The sequence below is a fragment of the Myxine glutinosa genome, chromosome 1, assembly GCF_964187855.1.
Source record: "Myxine glutinosa chromosome 1, kmMyxGlut1.1, whole genome shotgun sequence".
Lineage (NCBI taxonomy): Eukaryota > Metazoa > Chordata > Myxini > Myxiniformes > Myxinidae > Myxine > Myxine glutinosa.
In genome coordinates, this window is record NC_136261.1 from 128,432,433 (window position 1) to 128,454,978 (window position 22,546).

At 45.8% G+C, this 22,546-nt stretch overlaps 1 protein-coding gene across 1 annotated transcript in view; it reads right to left on the reverse strand.

Annotated features, from left to right (window-relative positions):
• LRRC40 (leucine rich repeat containing 40) overlaps window positions 1–22,546 on the reverse strand; it is a 103,027-nt gene that overhangs the window by 47,220 nt on the left and 33,261 nt on the right. Inside the window, exon 6 of the mRNA XM_068118284.2 lies at window positions 16,227–16,366. Within this exon, the coding sequence (XP_067974385.1) occupies window positions 16,227–16,366 (140 nt within the window). The remainder of the gene's footprint in view (window positions 1–16,226; window positions 16,367–22,546) is intronic.

Here is a 22,546-nt window from a genome sequence, read left to right on the forward strand (position 1 = left end):
ATTTCACCCTCATTTCCCCAGATAGTTTTCACTATTCAATTTAAAAATGTTTAAACTTTCCCCTGAAGTGCTGTATTCTGTCATATATTATAACACTTTTTTCTTCTTCTTCTTCTTCTTTAAAAGGTTGCTTTTGACTTGCTCACCAAATCTATTCATTCCAAAAAAAAATTCCATCTCTGACAGTTCCTCCTTCCTACATTCCCGAACTCACCAGCACTCCAACCCCCCCCCCCCCCCCCCCTCCAGCATCCTCAAACATATCTCTGACTCGAAGGTCACAAGAAACTCATTTTTCAATAAATGTTTGTTTCCCATTAATCGTACAACACTTTCTAAAATCCAAACTCACCCCTCCCCTCCAAATCTTCCATATCACCCATCCCTTTCAAATCTTCCCCCTTGCCCCTTCCCTCCTAAACTCCCCCCTCACTCCTCCCCTCCTAGACTCCCCCCCTCACTCCTCCCCTCCGAGACTCCCCCTTGCCCGTTCCCTCCTAAACTCCCCCCTAGCCTTCCCTCCAAATCTCCCCCTTAACCCCTCCCCTTCAAATCTCCCCACCCTAATTTTTTTCTCCATTTCCCCCATCTCACCCCTCCTCCTCAAAGCATCCTCCCCCTTCCAACTCTCACCTCCATCTCCCCCAACTTTCTTCCTCGCTCTGCACCCCCCCCCCCCCCCCCCAAATAACACCTCACTGTGCCTCACCCAATCACCATCAAACCTTTTGTCCCCCATCCTTCCCTTTCTCCGAGCTATTCTGAAATCTCTGACACACTTTCCACAGCTCTCCCTACCTCTTCCACCTCTTCCACATCATACCCTACCCCTCCCCCCTCCGCAGTTCTGTATCCTAGTGAAAGATTAACACCTTCCTCTTCATTAACGGTATGGACCTCAAACATCCGGGGCCTTCACTCAAACTTGACTGATCTCTCCATACAGGTTGCTTCTGACAAACCAGACGTGATCTGCTTAACAGAAACCTTCCTCCTTCATGATGTCTCTGATTCCTTGGTATCTCTCCCAGGTTGCTGCCTCCTCCGGTATGATAGACCTGAGCCTCGTTCTGGAGGTGGGGTTGCTATCTTTATAAAAAAACTCTCTTCCTCACTCGCCCTGCACTGCCCTCTCTCCACCTCACCCCCAGGAATACCTTTGGCTACGGCTTCCCCTTCGCTCCCACCTTTTGTTCATATGCGTGTTGTACCGTCCACCAAACAGTGATGACTCCATCTACATCTCCCTGTCTGACAACATGGACCAACTTCTATCCACTCATCCCAACTCTCTCTTCCTCATATGTGGTGATTTCAATTGTCATCATGCCAGTTGGCTGGGGGTGGGTACCTCTCTCACCAGCCATGGCCCCTCAGCAAATGACTTCTGCGACTCACTGGGACTGACACAATCACAATCTGTCCCGACCCGGATCTCAGTCAAGGGAGCATGTTCTCTTCTGGACTTGGTTATGACTAACTTCCCTGCAAATGTCTGCTGCTCTTCTGCTCCAATCGGTTCTTCTGATCATTTGCTTGTTAAAGTGGACATCTCTCTGACCATTCTCAGAGAGCCTCCTCAGCGTCGACGATTCTGCCATTTCACTCAGGCCAACTGGCACGGTCTTCAAGCAGCTATCAATCATCTGGACTGGTCTCCCATCTCTACCGTCTCTGACATCGTCATCCTGGGAATTCTTCCAAAGTAAATGCTCTCTCTCTCATGCACAGATTCATCCCATCCCGGCTTTAGTTGTCATACCCTTCCTCTCGTCCATGGTACACGGATTCTTGTGGTGAGGCAGTTGCCCAGAAACAACTTGCCTTTGCCTCCTGGAAAGCAAATCCAACGGCAGGAAATCTCATTTCCTTTCACAAAGCCTGAAACAAGTGTGTGTCCACCCTCAGGAGAGCCAGGAAACAATATCTCTCCACTCTCAAGACCGAACTCTCAAAGCTGTCTCCCTCTTCCAAATCCTGGTGGCGTCTGGTCAAATATGTTTCTGGTGTTTGTTCCCCCTCCATCCCCTCCCTTACCTCAAACAGCTACACAGCTGACTCAGCACGTGAAAAAGCTGAATGCCTCAACTCTGTGTTTGCCTCTAAATCTTGTGTCCCAAACCTACCCCTCTCTGGACCCACCATACCCAGTCATACCCAGCTGCTCCTGGACTCTGTGTCCTTTCCTCCTGACAAGGTGGAGATGTTTCTGTCAACCCTTTGTTCTTTGTCAACCCTCTGTCAACCCTGTCAATTGTTCTTTCGTTCTTCGTTCTTTTGCTCTTTCGTTCTTCGTTATTTGTTCTTTCGTTCTTCGACCACGTTGTTCGAGATCACGTGATCAAGTTGTTAATACATGTTTCATCTGTCCCCTGAAGAACTTTATTATTATGTCATATTCTATAACACTTTTTTCTACTTCTTCTATAAAAGGATGCTTTCGACTTGCTCACCAATTCTATTCATTCAAAAAAAAAATTCCATCTCTTACAGTGCATCTTGCATTCATTCCCTAAACTCTCCAGAACTCCACCCATCCTTCAGCGTCCTCAAACGTATTTTTGACTCGAATGTCTCAAGAAACTCATTTTGCAATAAATGTTCGTTTCCCATAAATCGTACACTTTTCAAAATCCAATCTCACCCCTCCCCTCCAAATCTTCCCCATCACCCATCTCTGTCAAATCTTCCCCCTTGCCCCTCCCCCCCAAATCTTCCCAAACACCCATCCCTTTCAAATCTCCCCCCCTGCCCCTTCCCTCCTAAACTCCCCCCACACCCCTCCCCTCCGAGACTCTCCCTCATTCCTCCCCTCCTAGACTCCCCTCTCACCCCTCCTCCTCAAAGCATCCTCCCCGCTTCTTCCCCCTTCCAACTTTCACCTTCTTCTTCCTCAACCTTCTGCCTCACTCTTCTCCCTCCTCAAATAACACCTCACTGTGCCTCACCCAAACACCATCAAACCTTTTGTCCGCCCCATTCTTCCCTTTCTCCAACCTATTCTGTAATCTCCGACACACCTGCAACAACTCTCCCTAACTCTTCCTCCTCTTCCACATCCTGCCCTACCGCTCCCCCCCCGTTCTGTATCCGATGCTCCCCCTTCCTCTTCCTTAACAGTATGGACCTCAAACATCCGGGGCCTTCGCTCAAACTTAACTGATCTCTCCATACAGGTTGCTTCTGACAAACCAGACGTGATCTGCTTAACAGAAACCTTCCTCCTTCATGATGTCTCTGATTCCTTGGTATCTCTCCCAGGTTGCTGCCTCCTCCGGTATGATAGACCTGAGCCTCGTTCTGGAGGTGGGGTTGCTATCTTTATAAAAAAACTCTCTTCCTCACTCGCCCTGCACTGCCCTCTCTCCACCTCACCCCCAGGAATACCTTTGGCTACGGCTTCCCCTTCGCTCCCACCTTTTGTTCATATGCGTGTTGTACCGTCCACCAAACAGTGATGACTCCATCTACATCTCCCTGTCTGACAACATGGACCAACTTCTATCCACTCATCCCAACTCTCTCTTCCTCATATGTGGTGATTTCAATTGTCATCATGCCAGTTGGCTGGGGGTGGGTACCTCTCTCACCAGCCATGGCCCCTCAGCAAATGACTTCTGCGACTCACTGGGACTGACACAATCACAATCTGTCCCGACCCGGATCTCAGTCAAGGGAGCATGTTCTCTTCTGGACTTGGTTATGACTAACTTCCCTGCAAATGTCTGCTGCTCTTCTGCTCCAATCGGTTCTTCTGATCATTTGCTTGTTAAAGTGGACATCTCTCTGACCATTCTCAGAGAGCCTCCTCAGCGTCGACGATTCTGCCATTTCACTCAGGCCAACTGGCACGGTCTTCAAGCAGCTATCAATCATCTGGACTGGTCTCCCATCTCTACCGTCTCTGACATCGTCATCCTGGGAATTCTTCCAAAGTAAATGCTCTCTCTCTCATGCACAGATTCATCCCATCCCGGCTTTAGTTGTCATACCCTTCCTCTCGTCCATGGTACACGGATTCTTGTGGTGAGGCAGTTGCCCAGAAACAACTTGCCTTTGCCTCCTGGAAAGCAAATCCAACGGCAGGAAATCTCATTTCCTTTCACAAAGCCTGAAACAAGTGTGTGTCCACCCTCAGGAGAGCCAGGAAACAATATCTCTCCACTCTCAAGACCGAACTCTCAAAGCTGTCTCCCTCTTCCAAATCCTGGTGGCGTCTGGTCAAATATGTTTCTGGTGTTTGTTCCCCCTCCATCCCCTCCCTTACCTCAAACAGCTACACAGCTGACTCAGCACGTGAAAAAGCTGAATGCCTCAACTCTGTGTTTGCCTCTAAATCTTGTGTCCCAAACCTACCCCTCTCTGGACCCACCATACCCAGTCATACCCAGCTGCTCCTGGACTCTGTGTCCTTTCCTCCTGACAAGGTGGAGATGTTTCTGTCAACCCTTTGTTCTTTGTCAACCCTCTGTCAACCCTGTCAATTGTTCTTTCGTTCTTCGTTCTTTTGCTCTTTCGTTCTTCGTTATTTGTTCTTTCGTTCTTCGACCACGTTGTTCGAGATCACGTGATCAAGTTGTTAATACATGTTTCATCTGTCCCCTGAAGAACTTTATTATTATGTCATATTCTATAACACTTTTTTCTACTTCTTCTATAAAAGGATGCTTTCGACTTGCTCACCAATTCTATTCATTCAAAAAAAAAATTCCATCTCTTACAGTGCATCTTGCATTCATTCCCTAAACTCTCCAGAACTCCACCCATCCTTCAGCGTCCTCAAACGTATTTTTGACTCGAATGTCTCAAGAAACTCATTTTGCAATAAATGTTCGTTTCCCATAAATCGTACACTTTTCAAAATCCAATCTCACCCCTCCCCTCCAAATCTTCCCCATCACCCATCTCTGTCAAATCTTCCCCCTTGCCCCTCCCCCCCAAATCTTCCCAAACACCCATCCCTTTCAAATCTCCCCCCCTGCCCCTTCCCTCCTAAACTCCCCCCACACCCCTCCCCTCCGAGACTCTCCCTCATTCCTCCCCTCCTAGACTCCCCTCTCACCCCTCCTCCTCAAAGCATCCTCCCCGCTTCTTCCCCCTTCCAACTTTCACCTTCTTCTTCCTCAACCTTCTGCCTCACTCTTCTCCCTCCTCAAATAACACCTCACTGTGCCTCACCCAAACACCATCAAACCTTTTGTCCGCCCCATTCTTCCCTTTCTCCAACCTATTCTGTAATCTCCGACACACCTGCAACAACTCTCCCTAACTCTTCCTCCTCTTCCACATCCTGCCCTACCGCTCCCCCCCCGTTCTGTATCCGATGCTCCCCCTTCCTCTTCCTTAACAGTATGGACCTCAAACATCCGGGGCCTTCGCTCAAACTTAACTGATCTCTCCATACAGGTTGCTTCTGACAAACCAGACGTGATCTGCTTAACAGAAACCTTCCTCCTTCATGATGTCTCTGATTCCTTGGTATCTCTCCCAGGTTGCTGCCTCCTCCGGTATGATAGACCTGAGCCTCGTTCTGGAGGTGGGGTTGCTATCTTTATAAAAAAACTCTCTTCCTCACTCGCCCTGCACTGCCCTCTCTCCACCTCACCCCCAGGAATACCTTTGGCTACGGCTTCCCCTTCGCTCCCACCTTTTGTTCATATGCGTGTTGTACCGTCCACCAAACAGTGATGACTCCATCTACATCTCGCTGTCTGATAATATGGACCAACTTCTATCTACCCATCCCAACTCTCTCTTCCTCATATGTGGTGATTTCAACTGTCACCATGCCAGTTGGCTGGGGGTGGGTACCTCTCTCACCAGCCATGGCTCTTCAGCAAAGGACTTCTGTGACTCACTGGGACTGACACAATCTGTCAATTTCCCAACCCGGATCTCAGTCAACGGAGAATCTTCTCTTCTGGACTTGGTTATGACTAATTTCCCTGAAAATGTCTGCTGCTCTTCTTCTGCTCCAATCGGCTCTTCTGATCATGTGCTTGTTAAAGTGGACATCTCTCTGACCATTTTCAGAGAGCCTCCTCAGCGTCGACGAGTCTGGCTTTTCAGTCAGGCCAACTGGCACGGTCTTCAAGCAGCCATCAATCATCTGGACTGGTCTCCCATCTCTACTGCCTCTGACATCAACTCATCCTGGGAATTCTTCCAAAGTAAATTGTTCTCTCTCATGCACAGTTTTATCCCTTCTCGTCTTCAGTTGTCATACCCTTCCTCCCGTCCATGGTACACGGAATCTTGTGGTGAGGCTATTGCCCAGAAACAACTTGCTTTCGTCTACTGGAAAGCAAATCCAACGGAAGGAAATCTCATTTCCTTTCACAAAGCCCGAAACAAGTGTGTGTCCACCCTCAGGAGAGCCAGGAAACAATATCTCTCCGTCCTCAGGACCGGACTCTCTTATCCGTCTCCCTCTTCCAAATCCTGGTGGCGTCTGGTAAAATCTGTTTCTGGTGTTTGTTCCCCCTCCATCCCCTCCATCACCTTAAATGGCCACACGGCTGACTCCGCACGTGAAAAAGCCGAATGCCTCAACTCTGTGTTTGCCTCTAAATCTTGTGTCCCAAACCCATCCCTCTCTGTACCCACCGTACCCAGTCGTACCCAGCTGCTCCTGGACTCTGTGTCCTTTCCTCCTGACAAGGTGGAAAAGTGTCTGTCAACCCTCGACTCTGATTCTGCAACTGGACCTGACGGCATCAGCCCACGGGTCCTAAAATCATGTTCTTCCGCTCTTTCACTCCCTCTCTCTGTTCTCTTCACCCTCTCTTTTGCTCAAGGTCATCTTCCATCTGCTTGGAAATCTGCCAACATCACCGCTTTGCACAAAAAAGGTGCAAAAACAGATCCCGGCAACTACAGACCAATCAGCCTTCTCCCAATTATCAGCAAGGTCATGGAATCCATCATTGCTTCAGATATGAAATCTTTCCTCTTCTCCAATGGCTTGATCTCTGATCATCAATTTGGTTTCAGACCTGGACACTCCACTCTGGACATGCTGCTTCTGCTTTCTCAACAATGGATGGAGGTCCTCAATGCCAAACAGGAAATTAGAGCAGTCTCCCTTGACATATCACGTGCCTTCGATACAGTCTGGCACCCCGCTCTGCTCACCAAACTCTCCTCTTTTGGTATCCATGGAAATCTCCACGCATGGCTGGCGGACTTCCTCTCTAGTCGTAGTCAACGTGTGGCCCTGAATGGGTTTCTCTCATCTCCTCTTCCTGTTCAGGCTGGAGTTCCCCAAGGCAGTGTTCTGGGCCCTGTGCTTTTTCTGGTCTTCATCAATGATCTCTCTGACTCTCTTGAAAATCCTCTCTATCTCTTTGCTGACGACTCTACTCTCTGTCGCTCCATTCTTCATCCCTCAGATCGGCAGTCTGCAGCCTCCTCACTCTGCAGACCTTGACAAAGTCACAGACTGGGCAAACAAGTGGAACATGTCTTTCAATCCTGACAAATCTCACACTCTTACGATGTCTCTCCGAAAAGACCGACTGGACAACCCTCCCATCCACTTTCTGAATAATCCTCTCCAAGAAGTTCTGTCACTCAAGCTTTTGGGTCTCACTATCTGCCATGATCTTTCCTGGAAAAACCACATTTCAAATCTGGCCTCCAAAGCCAGTCGCCGACTGGGCATCCTCCGTCGTGCGAAGTCCTTCCTTGGCACACCTGAGCTCCTCACCACATACAAGGCTTTCATCCGCAGCTCAATGGAATACTGCTCTCCCTTCTGGGCTGGTGCTCCTGCCTCACACCTAGCTCGCCTTCGCGCTGTTGAAACCAAAGCATTCAGAATCATTGGAATCTCCCGCGATGAAGCTAACTCCAAGGGCCTCTCACTCACTCACCGCAGGCAGGTTGGTGGTCTTTCCGTCTTCTACCGACTCCTCTCTGGCCTTGCCCCCCCAGCTCTCTCTGGGCTCTGTCCCGCAAATATTCCTACAGGTCGCACAAGATCTGCCTGCAACCCTCTTTTGGTTAAACTGCCAAAATCAAGACTCTCTGCTCACCTTCACTCCTTCATTCCTCTTTTCTCCCACCTCTGGAACAAACTCCCTCACTCTCTTCAATCTCACTCCACCCTCCAAGTCTTTAAAACAGCTGTTCACCACCATCTCTTATCTTCCCCCATCCAAAACCTTGATCTTTTCTACCCCTGCTAATTTCACCCCAATTCCCCTTTTTGAAATACCAACTTCTGTCCTGGAAGTCCTTGGTTACCTTGTGCTTTATACTTCTCCCTCCCCCCCCCCCCCCCGTTCCCATGCCTCCTCCCCCCGGGCCCTCTCCCTTCCACACATCTCCCTGCTCTCGGATGTTGTGTTTGTGTGCTTCCCCTTTTCTCCCCATCTTGTCTTCCGCTCCCTCTTTTTGTGTATTTTGTTTGTCTGGTCGATTTGTTTGTGAAGTAAATGTTAGCTCTTTCACGAGCCTCGATTCAGTATACAAGCAACAATAAAAAATAAAAATAAATAAATAAAAAAAACCCTCAACTGATTCTGCAACTGGACCTGGACCTGACGGCATCAGCCCACGGGTCCTAAAATCCTGCTCTGCCGCTCTTTCACACCCTCTCTCTGTTCTCTTCACCCTCTTTTGCTCAACGTCATCTGCCATCAGCTTGGAAATCAGCCAACATCACAGCTTTTTTTTTTCTTTTTTTGTATACAAGATCGAGGCTCGTGAAAGAGCAAACATTAATCACACAAAAAGACAAACCGACACACAAAACACAAAAAACAAGGGGAGCGGCAGACAAGATGGGGAGAGAGGGGGGAGGACACAAAAGAGAGGGGGAAGAAGGGGAAGGACACAAACACAACATTTGAGAGCAGGGACATCGGGAGGACTTGGGGGGAGGTGGGAGAGGATTAAAACATATGAACACTGCAAGGACTCTGGCTGGGGTGAATTACCAGGGGTAGAAAAGATCAAGGTTTTCGATGGGGGAAGATAAGAGATGGTGGTGAACAGCTGTTTTAAAGACCTGGAGGGAGGAGTGGGATTGAAGGGAGTGGGGGAGTTTGTTCCAGAGGCGGGAGAAAAGGGGAATGAAAGAGTGAAGGTGAGCAGAGAGCCTAGACTTTGGCAGTTTAACCATAAGAGGGTTGCAGGCAGATCTTGTGCGACCTGAAGGAATATTGGGGGGACAGAGCACAGAGAGAGCTGGGGGAGCAAGGCCGGAGAGGAGTCGGTAGAAGACAGAAAGACCACCAACCTGCCTGCGGTGAGTGAGTGAAAGGCCCTCGGCGTTGACTACATCGCAGGAGATTCCAATGATTCTGAAAGCTTTGGCCTCAACAGCGTGAAGCCGAGCAAGGTGTGAGGCAGGAGCACCAGCCCAGAGGGGGGAACAGTATTCCATTGAGCTGCGGATGAAAGCCTTGTATGTGGTGAGGAGCTCAGGTGTGCCAAGGAAGGACTTCGCACGACGGAGGATGCCCAGTCGGCGACTGGCTTTGGAGGCCAGCTTGGAAATGTGGTTTTCCCAAGAAAGATCATGGCAGATAGTGAGACCCAAAAGCTTGAGCGACAGAACTTCTTGGAGAGGATTGTTGAGAAAGTAGATGGGAGGGTTGTCCAGTCGGTCCTTTCGGAGAGACATTGTAAGAGTGTGAGATTTGTCAGGATTGAAAGACATGTTCCACTTGTTTGACCAGTCTGTGATTTTGTCCAGGTCTGCAGAGAGTGAGGAGGCTGCAGACTGCCGATCTGAGGGATGAGGAATGGAGCGACAGAGAGTAGAGTCGTCAGCAAAGAGATAGAGAGGATTTTCAAGAGAGTCAGAGAGATCATTGATGAAGACCAGAAAAAGCACAGGGCCCAGAACACTACCTTGGGGAACTCCAGCCTGAACAGGAAGAGGAGATGAGAGAAACCCATTCAGGGCCACACGTTGACTACGACCAGAGAGGAAGTCCGCCAGCCATGCATGGAGATTTCCATGGATACCAAAGGAGGAGAGTTTGGAGAGCAGAGCAGGGTGCCAGACCGTATCGAAGGCACGTGAAATGTCAAGGGAGACAGCTTTAATTTCCTGTTTGGCGTTGAGGACCTCCATCCATTGTTGAGAAAGCAGAAGCAGCATGTCCAGAGTAGAGTGACCAGGTCTGAAACCAAATTGATGATCAGAGATCAAGCCATTGGAGAAGAGGAAAGATTTAATATCTGAAGCAATGATGGATTCCATGACTTTGCTGATAATTGGGAGAAGGCTGATTGGTCTGTAGTTGCTGGGATCTGTTTTTGCACCTTTTTTGTGCAAAGCGGTGATGTTGGCTGATTTCCAAGCAGATGGCAGATGACCTTGAGCAAAAGAGAGGGTGAAGAGAACAGAAAGAGGGAGTGAAAGAGCAGAAGAACATGATTTTAGGACCCGTGGGCTGATGCCGTCAGGACAAGTTGCAGAATCAGAGTCGAGGGTTGACAGAAACTTTTCCACCTTGTCAGGAGGAAAGGACACAGAGTCCAGGAGCAGCTGGGTACGACTGGGTACGGTGGGTACAGAGAGGGATGGGTTTGGGACACAAGATTTAGAGGCAAACACAGAGTTGAGGCATTCAGCTTTTTCACGTGCGGAGTCAGCCGTTAAGCCGTTTGAGGTGAGGGAGGGGATGGAGGGGGAACAAACACCAGAAACAGATTTGACCAGATGCCACCAGGATTTGGAAGAGGGAGACAGATAAGAGAGTTCGGTCTTGAGAATGGTGAGATATTGTTTCCTGGCTCTCCTGAGGGTGGACACACACTTGTTTCGGGCTTTTTGAAAGGAAATGAGATTTCCTTCCGTTGGATTTGCTTTCCAGGAGACGAAAGCAAGTTGTTTCAGGGCAACAGCCTCACCACAAGATTCCGTGTACCATGGACGGGAGGAAGGGTATGACAACTGAAGACGAGATGGTATAAATCTGTGCATGAGAGAGAGCAATTTACTTTGAAAGAATTCCCAGGATGAGTTGATGTCAGAGGCGGTAGAGATGGGAGACCAGTCCAGATGATTGATGGCTGCTTGAAGACCGTGCCAGTTGGCCTGAGTGAAATGCCAGACTCGTCGACGCTGAGGAGGCTCTCTGAGAATGGTCAGAGAGATGTCCACTTTGACAAGCACATGATCAGATGAGCCGATTGGAGCAGACGATGAGCAGCAGACATTTTCAGGGAAGTTTGTCATAACCAAATCCAGAAGAGAAGATGCTCCGTTGACTGAGATCCGGGTCGGGAAATTGACAGATTGTGTCAGTCCCAGTGAGTCGCAGAAGTCCTTTGCTGAAGAGCCATGGCTGGTGAGAGAGGTACCCACACCCAGCCAACTGGCATGGTGACAATTGAAATCACCACATATGAGGAAGAGAGAGTTGGGATGGGTAGATAGAAGTTGGTCCATATTATCAGACAGTGAGATGTAGATGGAGTCATCGCTGATTGGTGGACGGTACAACACACATATGAACAAAAGGTGGGAGCGAAGGGGAAGCCGTAGCCAAAGGTATTCCTGGGGGTGAGGTGGAGAGAGGGCAGTGGAGGGCGAGTGAGGAAGAGAGTTTTTTATAAAGATAGCAACCCCACCTCCAGGACGAGGCTCAGGTCTATCATACCGGAGGAGGGAGTAAACTGGGAGAGATACCAAGGCATCAGAGACATCATGAAGGAGGAAAGTTTCTGTTAAGCAGATCACATCTGGTTTGTCAGAAGCAACCTGTATGGAGAGGTCAGTCAAGTTTGAGCGAAGGCCCCGGATGTTTGAGGTCCATACCGTTAATGAAGAGGAAGGGGGAGCATCGGGTCCAGAACAGGGGGGGGGGGGGGAGGGGTAGGGTAAGATGTGGAAGAGGAGGAAGAGGTAGGGAGAGCTGTTGAAGGTGTGTCAGAGATTTCAGAATAGCTTGGAGAAAGGGAAGAATGGGGCAGACAAAAGGTTTGATGGAGATTGGGTGAGGCACAGTGAGGTGTTATTTGAGGAGGGGGCAGAGCAAGGCAGGAGGTTTGGGGAGATGAAGGTGAAAGTTGGAAGGAGGAAGAAGCAGGGAGGATGCTTTGAGGAGGAGGGGTGAGAGGGGAGTCTAGGAGGGGAGGAGCGAGGGAGAGTCTCGGAGGGGAAGGGTGTGGGGGGAGTTTAGGAGGGAGGGGAGGGAAGGGGCAAGGGGGGAGATTTGAAAGGGATGGGTGATGCCCTTTACACAAAAAGGTGCCCTTTACATACCCCTTTACACAAAAAGGTGCAAAAACAGATCCTTGCACAACTACAGACCAATCAGCCTTCTCCCAAATATCAGCAAAGTCATGGAATCCATCATTGCTTTTGATATCAAGTATTTCCTATTCTCCAATGGCTTGATCTCTGATCATCAATTTGGTTTCAGACCAGGTCACTACTCTGGACATGCTGCTTCTGCTGTCTCAACAATGGATGGAGGTCCTCAATGCCAAACAGGAAATTAGAGCCGTCTCCCTTGACCTATCACGTGCCTTCGATACGGTCTGGCACCCCGCTCTGCTCACAAAACTCTCCTCCTATGGTATCCATGGATATCTCCATGCATGGCTTGCGGTCAACGTGTGGCCCTGAATGGGTTTCTCTCATCTACCCTTCCTGTTCAGACTGGAGTTCCCCAAGGCATTGTTCTGGGCCTTGTGCTTTTTCTGGTCTTCATCAATGATCTCTCTGACTCTTGAAAATCCTATCTGTCTCTTTGCTGATGACTCCTCTTGGCCGCTCCATTCCTCATCCCTCAGATCGGCAGTCTGCAGCCTCCTCACTCTCTGCAGACCTGGACAAAATCACAGACTGGTCAAACAAGTGGAACATGTCTTTCAATCCTGACAAATCTCACTCCTACTACGTCTCTCCTAAAAGACCGACTGGACAACCCTCCCATCCACTTTCTGAACAATCCTCTCCAAGAAGTTCTATCACTCAAGATTTTGGGTCTCCCTCTCTGCCATGATCTTTCCTGGGAAAACCACATTTTAAATCTGGCCTCCAAAGCCAGTCGCCGACTGGGCATCCTCCGTCGTGCAAAGTCCTTCCTTGGCACACCTGAGCTCCTCACCACATACAAGGCTTTCATCCGCAGCTCTATGGAATACTGTTCTCCCCTCTGGGCCGGTGCTCCTGCCTCACACCGAGCTCGGCTTCACGCTGTTGAAACCAAAGCTTTGGTTTCAAACCTCGAAGCTACTTCCGAGGGCCTTTCACTTACTCACCGCAGGCAGGTTGGTGGTCTTTGTCTTCTGCCGACTCCTCTCCGGCCTTGCTCCCCCAGCTCTCTCTGGGCTCTGTCCCCCAAATATTCCTACAGGTCGCACAAAATCTGCCTGCAACCCTCTTGTGGTTAAACTGCCAAAATCAAGACTCTCTGCTCACCTTCACTCTTTCATTCCCCTTTTCTCCCGCCTCTGGAACAAACTCCCCCACTCCCTTCAATCCCACTCCACCCTCCAGGTCTTTAAAACAGCTGTTCACTGCCATCTCGTCTTCCCCCATCCAAAACCTTGATCTTTTCTACCCCCGCTAATTTCACCCCAGATCTACGTCCTTGTGTTTTATACCTCTCGCACTCCTCCCCCCCCTCCCTTTCCCACGCCTCCTCCCCCCAAGCCCTCTCCCTCCCACAGATCTCCCGATGTCCCTGCTCTCAAATGTTATTTGTGTGCTTCCCCTTCTCTCCCCATCTTGTCTACTGCTTCCCTGATTATATATTTTGTGTGTGTCTGTTTGATTTTTTTGTGTGATAAATGTTAGCTCTTTCACGAGCCTTGATCCCGTGTACAAAAGAAGAAAAAAGAAGAAAAAAAAGAAGAAAAAAAAGAAGAAAAAAAGAGCGTTAATTAAGAGGGTGGTAATTTTATTTGAAGCAGAAGAAGACGTTTTCATCGCATATAAACATAACGACATACATAACCATATGTTTGCTCTATTATAATAAGAATATCAGTAAGGTCGAAAGAAAAAGAAGCGTATCCAGAGGTGTGGGAAAATAATGTTAGGCTGGAGACCAAACCTGAAATTGGAAGATTTGCATTGTGCCTATTTTACTGCTGGGGTTCCAGAAATACACACAAAAAAAAATCGTTGTGATCGGTCCAAATAACGTTCGGCGGGAGTCCAAACCTGAAAATGCTGGAGACCAAACCTGAAATTGGAAAAACAATATGGCCTATTTTATTCCAGGGGGTCCCAGGAATACCCACCCAAAATATCGTTGCAATCGGTTCAGCCGTTTTTGCGGTACCTGGGCACAGACGCACAGACAGACAGACAGACATTTGGTGAATTATAGTAAGATCATTATCAAGGGAAGCGTGAAGTGCCCGTCCTTTTTTTTTTTCAGAATGGTTTCTCTGTATGCAACGATAACACAGGGACTGAAAATTCGTTTCTCGGCTTCTACTGGCCGAAATCGGCTGCAAATTTCAAAAGCAAATGCTTTGTACGTCAAGGTAGTATGTTCCAAACTTCAGCAACGTTTCATTCTGCATTCTTGAGTTTTATTCAGGAATACCCTCGAATCTCCTACGATGATTCCACTCTTACGATGATCTTTTCTACCCCCGCTAATTTCGGTCCCCTTGTGTTTTATACCTCTCCCCCTCCCCCCCCCCCCTCCCCTTCCCACGCCTCCTGCCCCCAAGCCCTCTCCCTCCCACACTTCTCCCTGCTCTCAAATGTTGTGGTTGTGTGCTTCCCCTTCTCTCCCCATCTTGTCTTCCGCTCCCTCTTTTTGTATATTTTGTTTGTCTGGTTGATTTGTTTGTGAAATAAATGTTAGCTCTTTCACGAGCCTCGATTCAGTATACAAAAAAAAAAAAAGAATAAATGTTGGTGTGTGTCCGCCCAAAATGTGTTGGCGCTCATATCTCAAAAGCAATGCATTGAAACTAGCTACAACTTGGAATATACATTGGCAAATACATCTAATTAATGGCTTTCAAAACAAATTCCACCTAAGCGCCATAGATTTTTCTTGGCTCATAGGGGCGAACCCCAAAAAGTTGGACATAGAAAAGTATTGACTCCGGTAGTAATCAATGTAGAATGAGGTTGTGTGCCGGAAGAATAAAAAGGCACAAAAAGAATGGCGGCAATTTTGTTTTCTTTGTCCAGGATTGGATTGATACTGTATTTCATGACAAGCAATGGGAGAGATGGTTTACAGCATCAGGCAGGGCCCCGATACAGACCGCAGGAAATAGGTTTTAATTCGTGTAATTTAATTGATGCATGTGATGTCTCCATGTATTTTTTCATCAGTCTTTGTGATGGCCAGTTGTAGTGGCCATAGAAAAAATGAGACATTCTTGGGAAAAATGCCAGGGGCACATATAAAAGGTTATATGGTTTGTGCCATGTGGCAAACTATATAAAAAAAGGGACTTTCTACATAGCTTGTAGAAAATGACAAACAATAGAAAAGAAGGGAGATCCCATGGTTTGTGGAAAATGCCAGACGGTAGAAAATAAGGGACATTCATTAAATTATGGCATGGAGGAAGTACTGATCAACATTTTCATGCCATTTTGATGTCCATGCAACTAATCTGTTATCAAAAGGGAAGCCAATAAGGGAAATTTTTGAAACTTATGCAAACTATTTGGATTTTTGACGATTTCCCCCTCCGTATCCCCCTCCTCCCCCCAAAAAATATCATTGTCGAATGTCGGAGAACTTGGATTGTTACTTTTTCATGTTGGTGCTTATGGAAATAATTATTTTGCTAGGTTTGGCCAGTCTAAGTGACATAGCTTTTAAGATTGATGGATTTTATGAAATTTCAAGGATTTCTGTCGATTTTTGCACATTTTGCCCCATTTTTCCAAAAGTGACATGATTGGGTCTGGAAAAGTGGTTTTCTGAAAGAGCACAATTTTCTTGCCCAGAAAATGGAAAATTGAGGAGTTCGATCTCATTTCTAGGCACATTTCCCCACCTTGCGACGGGGACTAAATATTCCAACAATATATTATGTAGTATCTGACCATCAGAAGTTTGGCCATAAAATAATGCAAATATGAACCAGCAGGTTATGCAACTGTCCTACTGATTTAGAATGCTTTGTCACAGCATGCATCAGTGAGATAAACATCTTGCCAGAAATTTTTATTTGGGTTTAAGTGTGACTGGGTGTGTGCAAACGAGCATCACATTCATGGGGACTGTATGTGCATTATGCTTGATGTTTGAGTAAAAAAAAAAAAGAACCTTGAGCTTTGTGCAGCCAAGCCTAGGCACTGAAGATAGCTGGTTTTGTTGCAAGAACAGCATCTGAAGGTTGGGCAATGTTCCTAGTTCCTCTGGCACGAAATCCAAGCAATTCTGAGTGACGTTTAGCTCTTGAAGGGCTGTACCCAATAAAGAGCAAAATAAAAATAAAAATCAGGCAGGAAACAGGTGGAGGGAGGGGAAACATGTGTTTACTCCATAGCATTTGTTGATTGATGGATTGCTAATGATGAAATTTCCTATTTTTGTACATTGCAAAAGCTATTTTGGTGGACCAAAGTATTTCTGTACAACTTTTTCATATCAGCTTGTGGTGAAAATGAAAGCGATTGCGTTTTGTGCCGTATTCGGGTAATCGAACTGGTCCGATTGGGAGGACAGTCAATATGTAGAGTTCCCATAATAACTAGTGTATATGTGATGATTTCTGTGAACGTCACCACTGGATAACTCCGAGAGGACGGCGTGTCTAAAAGGCCACTGACACCATTTGCAACTCTGGCTGGATCTTCGGGCCCAAGGTCGATTTGCCGTGCTGGTGAGTTCAGCGAGGTCAGAGGAGAATTGTGCCGGAGATTACGCAAGACCTTATTCGTCAGTCGGTCGAGCGGAACAAACAGCACGAAACAGCATCTGAGATTGAACTTGGATAACGAATCCGAACTCGCCAAATGCCTCAGCAGTCTAATGCTGCCATCAGAATGGACATAAGTCAGGACATGGTTTCTTTAAAGAAATGGCCTTCAGCGGCAGTAACAAAAATGACAAAAGTAACAAGTATTTACAATGGCAGACCAAACAAGTATTTACAGGAAGAGAAAACAATGAAATGGCATACATATACAACAATTACAGCACGTGTGCATTCACTCTTATCCCTCCCCTACGCAACAGACCTGCCCTCAGAAACTTATCAATGACTTAACACTCTACAGTATGTATGCTGGAATCATGCATCTGATGTGGAAGGGAGAGATGAGGGATTGGCAAAGAATGTTGGGCGGAATGATTGGCGATGAAGATGAGCCAATATATAAATAAATAAATGAGGATATCCCAAACAGTTGTGGACGGATTTGGGCGAAACTTGGTGGAGAGGTTGGGTGTGTGACAATGAAGAATTGGTTCAATTTTGGTGAAGATCCAGATCCGGCTGGTAGAATTATTTAAAGCGATTCTTCACCATTGAGTGATCGGACTAAAACCGACATATAGCAGGATATCTCAAAAAGTTATGGACGGATTTGGACGAAACTTGGAGGACAGGTTGTGTGTGTGACAAGGACGAATTGGTTTGATTTTGGTGAAGATTTGAACATGGATTCGGATACGAGTATTATTTAATTTCTAAGTGATTCTTCAGATTGAGAGATCAGGCAAAAAGCGATATATAACATGATATTTTTTTTTTTAAGTTTAGTCATAACTCGTCCACAACTTGGGGATGAGTTGGTTAGGTGGCAAGAACAAGCCGATTAGATTTTGGATCAGGTCTGAATCCAGATCCGGCCGATCAGTGGGATACAAAACAAACTGTTCAGCCTGGCGGAGGTATGCGCTCATCGAGTAGCATTCTAGTTTTACTTTTAGTTAGTGTTTTTGTAACAGTTTTGACAAGGTCTACATTGACTAGGATACCCCACAAAACTTGACCTCTTGTTGGCCTACCATAAACTATAATGTACAACTCAGGTTCTGGTAAAGAATTGCTAAGATGCTTTACCTGATCCAGAGTCTCAAAAGTTTTATTGAATGGTAGGAGAAAGAACATGGCACCTTTACATGCCTTAAGTGAATTATACACAAGTACTTTTGCAATATATGAACCAAGCCTGACTACTGTTTGATAGCATTTGATACATTGAATGAGTTGCTTACTGGAACAATCCAATTTCACCAATTCAGATGGAATTGGAAGTGTTTGCAATCCGTTGAGGACAACGTGGTGGCAATACATGTTTCTTTACGAGTGACTTACAGTAGTTGCACATGTACAACATTTGCTCATTAGCATGTGGGTTGTGCTCCAATATGAAGGCTTTCAAAGCAGACTAAACATTTGTACCAAGCTTATCAGAAAGTTTCACTTATGTTACAGATTTTCTCTGATGCAGGCGTGCACAGCGACAACATGTATGCTCTGGATAATCATAAATTTCCTTTTCGAGGTCACTTATAACATGGGCATGCAGAATCAACTACGATTGTACAATCCTGACGACTGAATCAGTACCTATAACATCATCACACTGCTCTTTGCACGAGTCAAGATTATTTGTTAACAATGTTTCAAGGTGTTGTCCTTTAGAGTGATTACCATTAGAGAAAGGAAGTTACCAGCACAGAGATTTGAATATACCTTGAACACACGAGTGGCTCGTAATTGCACTGAATACATGATTCAAGAATGTACTCAACACACCATGATGGGTAGATGGTGCTCTGAGTATGTGAAGTGGACTACAACATCCCCAGTCATTGAAACAAACCAAGGAGTGACCTTGCAAATCGATAACAATACTGTCCCGATCACTGCTAGCGACTGTAGTGCCGATTAGGACACCCATCATCATATGCATCTGAGGTAGTTCTCAGTTTTTGCATGGGTTCTTGAAATGCCTGGTTGAGATAAACAATGGCAGCAACCTCTGCTTAAGTGACTGCTTTGCATTCACTACAATAGCTCAATTTCACGGGATGCTGTTTCTCTTTTGTCTTGCTTCTTTCCATTTCTGATTTGCTAATTTCAGATTAGCAAATCAGAAATTAGCAACTACACATCTGCAATTTTCATCAATGGGAATGGCAGAGGCTCTCTCTACAGGCTTAGCATAATAGTAAGGCTCAGAGGAAGCAGTATGATACCCCTTGCACAAAATCATCTGGCCCTTTAATGTTGAGGATGACAACTCTTCTTGTGGTCTTCAGTAACGCACCAGCGTGTTCTTTGCGCAGTTTCAAGGCCTTGTTGAGCAATGTTTTAGCTACTATTCTACAAAAAGTTTTGATCATGACCTGAGGCAATGTCTTTACTGAAGACTTGTGCTGTCTCTGAAAAGCTTCCACTGGCTGAACCTTCGCGCCCCATTATTATTCAACAGATGACGCTGTACTTCCTTCACATAGTTCTTTACAGCAGGCTTAGGCTCCTTCAATACATTCTGGAAGTTCGTATTTACATAATATAATACTCTAATATTTCTATAATGCTCTAATATTTCTAATATTTCATAATATAATACTCTTCATATAAAATAATATTCTTTAGTTCGTATAATACTCCAATACATTCTGGAAGTCTTTCCTGGAAGTTCATATTTCCTCCCTGTTTTGCACATGTTTATACCATGATTTTGGCTCTTGCAATCGGAAATGAATTAATCCAAGAAGTTGCCTTTTTCTGTCATGATTGGTGGTATAATTAGCATGAGAAGCTGCCTTTTTATGCCTCCGTCAACGAAGTCGACGGAGGCATGTTTTCAGGTTGTCCTTCTGGCTGTCCGTCCGTCTGTCTGTCCCTCTGCGATAACTTGAGAATGGCTGAAGGGATCTTAGTCAAACTTGGTGCAGGCATGGATAAATACTAAAGATGAACTGATTAGATTTTGGGGTCACGAGGTCAAAGGCCAAACGTCAGAGGTCATGTAAGGTAAAAATCCTGTTACCAAGATAACTTGTGAACCAGTGATGGGATTCTGACCAAATTTGGTACAGTTATGTAGAATGATGTAAGGATGACCTGATTAGATTTTGGTGTCAAGAGGTCAAAGGTCAAATTCTGTAATATGTAACTTGAGAATGGCTGAAGTGATCCAATTCAAACTTGGTACAGGTATGTATAATGATGTAAAGATTAACTGATTACACTTTGGGGTCAAAGGTCAAAAGTCAAAGTCAAAGTCTGTAATATGTCTATAACTTGAGAACGGCTGAAGTGATGTAATTCAAAGTTTGTAGAAGTATGGATAATGATGTAAATGTTAAATGATTATAATTTAGGGTCAAGAGGTCAAAGGTCAAAGACTGTAAATGGTCTATAACTTGAGAATGGCTGAAGGGATCTTAGTCAAACTTGGTGCAGGTATGGATAAATACTAAAGATTAACCGATTCGATTTTTGGGTCCCGAGGTCAAAGGCCAAAGGTCATTTCAGGCAAAAATGTGACAACTTGTGAACAGCTGAAGGGATTTAAATTAAAACTTGGTACAGATATGTATAATGATGTAAACATTAACTGGTTAAATTTCGGGGTCAAGAGGTCAAAGGTTAAGCAAAAATGTGATGACTTGAAAACAGCTGAATGGATTTAAATCAAACTTGGTACAAGTATTATAATGATGTAATAATGTGGGTGGAGGCATTAGGTCGACGTCGAAGAGTGTCGTTCTAGTTCTCTCAAGATTTGCGCTATTTACTAGCAAGAGAAGCTGCCTTTTTCTTTCAGGATTCGCGTTATAACTAGCATGTTAAGCTGCCCGGCAAGGTACCTTTTTTTTTTTCTTTTTTTTCAGAAGCAGAATTTAACTCGCCACGGGTCGCTGCATTCTTTTTTATCAGTTTTTAAATGCAATTCTGTTTTTTTCTGGGCCCTTTTCTTTCATAAACAACACATTTTGTGCACACCTTGAAATCCAATCCGCATGGCATTGCGAACAACAGCAAACTACGTCAGAGATTTTTGTCAGAGATTTTTACGGCAGAATTTGTCTGCGCAGGCGTACACGGTATTAAACAGCTTGTGGTACATTCTACCCCTCCCCCACACACTTACCCCATTCCTGGCTTTTGGTTCAGTCACTATTTGGATTTCCACATCTTATGCCGAAATGTCGATACAAATCACATGTTCAATTTCATTTCCCTTTAATATGCTCAGTTTTATATACAGTATTTCACTATTTTGTTATCGATTCTATCCCTCGATGTTTTTAATAGTCGTTTCGGTTAATTTTTGGGGGGAATATCATGGCGAATGGTTGTGTATTTTTACCCCGACAATCCTAGCTTATTTTGGTTAAGTCCAGTTTTCTATTGTTTTTTAAAATAATAAAATGCTTAATGTTTTATATATTTTGTTATTTTGGTTTGGATTGAATCCATCTGTGATATTAAATTGTTTTCATACTCGAGGACGGCATCAGCTCACGTATCCTAAAAACCTGGTCTGCTAATCTTGCACTTCATCTTTCTGCCCTTTTCACCGTCATTTACCACAGGTCCTCTTCCATATGCTTCAAAATCAGCCAACATCACAGTATTACATAAAAAGATGCAAAAACGGATCACCTTAACTACAGATCAATTCTCTTACTTCCAAACATCAGCAAGGTCATGGAATCCATCATCGCAGTTGACATAAGGTCTTTCCTTTTTACCAATAACCTCATCTCTGATCATCAATTTGGATTCAGACCTGGTCACTCCACCTTGGACATGCTGCTTCTACTCTCCCAACAATGGATGGAGGCCCTCAATATCAGTCAATATCAGTCTCTCTGGACACATCTTGAGTTTTCGAATCAGTCTGGCATTCTGCCTTGCTCTCCAACCTGTTTGCCTGTGGAATCCAAGGAAATATCCACTCATGGATTACTGATGTCCTCCACTTTCGTAGCCAACATTTAGACCTCAACAGCACCCTTTCTTCTCCTCTCCCTGTTAGGGCTGGACTACCCCAGGGCAGTGTTCTAGCCCCCCATCCTATTCCTAATTTTCATCAATTATCTCACTGACTCTCTGGAAAATCATTTTTATCTATTTACTGATGACTCCACTCTCTGCCGTGACATCCGTCCTCCTTCTGACAGACAGGCTGCAGTCTCTTCTCTCTCCACAGACCTTAACAAAAATCATAAACTGGTCAAACACCTGGAACATGTCTTTCAATTATGATAAATCCCACTCTCTCTCCCTCTCTCTCTCTCTCTGAAAGGATCGTTCCACAAACCCTCCCATCTACTTTCTCAACAACTGTCTTGGAGGTTCAGTCACTCAAACTCTTGGGTCTCACTTTCAGCCATGATCTCTCTTTGGCAAGCCACATTTCAAAGTTGGCCTCTAAAGCCAGACACCGAGTGGGCATTCTCCATTGTGCAGAATCTTTCCTTGGCACACCTGAGTTCCTATGCACCTACAGGCTTTAATCCACAGCTTTATGGAGTACTGCTCTCCCTTCTGCTGGTTCTCCTGCCTCACATCTTGCTCAGCTTGATGCCGTGGAAACCAAGGGTTTCAAGATCAATGCAATAGCATGCAATGAAGCTGAGCCTATGGGTCTATCACTTCGCCATCGCTGACA